This window comes from Coffea arabica, chromosome 2c (genome assembly GCF_036785885.1).
Source record: "Coffea arabica cultivar ET-39 chromosome 2c, Coffea Arabica ET-39 HiFi, whole genome shotgun sequence".
Classification (NCBI taxonomy): domain Eukaryota; kingdom Viridiplantae; phylum Streptophyta; class Magnoliopsida; order Gentianales; family Rubiaceae; genus Coffea; species Coffea arabica.
In genome coordinates this window covers 65,595,129-65,597,391 of record NC_092312.1, presented here as the reverse complement: position 1 = coordinate 65,597,391, position 2,263 = coordinate 65,595,129, and the positions used below count along the sequence as shown (strand labels likewise).

The 2,263-nt window shown below is 28.8% G+C and overlaps 1 protein-coding gene across 1 annotated transcript; it reads left to right on the top strand.

The window, feature by feature from the left end:
• Positions 1-366: 366 nt before the first annotated feature.
• Positions 367-771, top strand: LOC113724519 (uncharacterized). Its single transcript, XM_027247412.1, has one exon. The coding sequence runs from the start codon at positions 367-369 to the stop codon at positions 769-771; it is 405 nt and encodes a 134-aa protein (XP_027103213.1).
• Positions 772-2,263: the final 1,492 nt, after the last annotated feature.

Below are 2,263 nucleotides of genomic sequence, written 5' to 3'. Positions count from 1 at the left end.
AAGATCAACAATCTTAATTTTGCTTTAACAATTAAGAAAGCACTTGGGCAAGAGGCTTCCACATGGCTTCATAACACAAAACTCAAGCATTAAAACAACTTTCCTGCGCTGGGGCCAAAAACCCCTGAATAAAAGCCCCATCAGTGACCATGAATACTGAGTTGGCACTTGGCACCTAAAAAATAGTTTTGACAATTTCAAACATATTCAAGTCAATGCTAGATTCACATTCTAATGACATGTTTTACGCACACAAAAACTACCAAAAAAAAGTGCAAATTTTACTAGTTAATATATCCACAGCCATACGCTCATCGATAATCAAGAAAAAATCAGTTTCTTCCTACAAAAAGAAAAAAGAAAAAAATGAGTGTAGTTTTCGTAGATGGTCCAGTAATAACAAAATTTGTGAATGACTCAGGTGCATTTACTGAATTTGTCGATGAACATTTTAACAGGCTAGATGCAGATGGTGATGGGGTGCTTTCGCGCGACGAATTGCAGAAGAGATTTGGTAGGTTTTCATCCAGGGGTTTTGAATTGCAATCCCAAGAAGAGATTGGGAATCTATATAATGTTCTCTTTGAGAAGTTTGATGTTGATCAAAATGGTACAATTGATCGTGAAGAATTCAGGAGTTTGATGAAAGAGATCATGGTTGCTAAGGCTCGTGCCATAGGTAATTCTCCGGTTCCAATCATTCTTCAGGAAGATAGCTTGCTCATGAGAGCTGTTCAGCACAAAGGACATGTTGGAGATGATAAAAATTAGATGATTATGCAGTTTTCTGCATTTAAATTTTAACAAAGACATTAGTAGATTGGCTATCCATTTTTTCATCCCTGCAAGGAGATAGGAAATTTTGTATTAGACACATGAATGTAAGAGCTACAATTTGTTCTTCTTTTTTTGTTTTTTTTGATGGCATAGATATCTTTTCTCCTTATTTTTTCCTTTTCTTTTTCTCTTCGAATCATATAAATCAGGCACTGAATGACTGAAAGTTTCTTCCTTCCAATCTGCATCTTGTTCATTTTTTGTTTAAAGTATATAAATATAAAAACATAAAAATTATAAATTATAATATACATTTATATAATATTCATTTATAATTTATATATTTAAAGTAATATACATTTAAACATTTATATATAAATATATGAATATATTTATTTATAAAAGTATAAATATATTTATTTATAAATATTTAAATATATTTATTTATAAATATTTATAAATGTATTATAAATGCATAAATGTATATAAATATAAAAATTATAAATTATAATTTATACATTTATATAATATTCATTTATAATTTATACATTTATATATTTATAAATATATTTATATTATGTATTATATATAATATAATACATTTATATATTTTTATATAAATATATTTATTTATAAATGTATAACTGTATATTGTTATAAAATTTTAAAAATTATACATTATAAAAATACTCGAAAATATGTTTTAAAAATACATCTAAAAATAATCCATAAAACATCTACAGTAAAAGTTTTTATATAATTTTTGAAAAACAACCCCAAAAACAACTAATCCAAATGGACTTGTATTTGAAAAACGAAATGCTACAGTCCTGTTTTTGAAAAACAACCCCAAAAATAGCTAATCCAAACGGACCCGTAGTTATATGGAATACAGCTTAATCTACAAGTATTGGAAGAGCATTAGAGAACAGTTATGAGCAAGTTTTGATCATGCTTGTCTTCTTTACTTATTTTCTTTTTTCCTTTTTCATTTAGTTCATTCAATAGATTTTCTTCAAAATTTTTGTTACATTGGAAAAGTAAAGAAATTTGTGAAAAGATCTCAAGACATTTTAGGAAAGAGTTACAGTTTATATTAATGAATGATGCTAGAAAATTCCCATTACGAGGTTTAAGATTCGAATTCTGTATCTAACAGTTGGGGGTGAAAATGATGTGAGAAGGGGTAGAAGTTGGAAAAAAAATAAAACTAATATTAAAAAAATAGTAAATCTTATATACATCAATAGTGTACACATTATCACCGTTTTAAAATTGGTACTATTAACTTCTCATATCGGGCTGGGTTGTTATGGGGCCATATCCCAAAGTACACAATTCAGATCCCATGCCATACTAGAAACTGTGCTCTTTGGGCCCATAAGAAATAAACCAAACTTCTGGTGGGCTGGTACCTTGTGGCCTTTCGTGGGCCTTGGATGTTGGCGTTTGCTACAAATCTACCTCACCTTCCCAGCTTCATTTC

Excerpts from the sequence above, each read along its gene's own strand:
- LOC113724519 (XM_027247412.1), top strand. The coding sequence starts at position 367 with ATGAGTGTAGTTTTCGTAGATGGTCCAGTAATAACAAAATTTGTGAAT.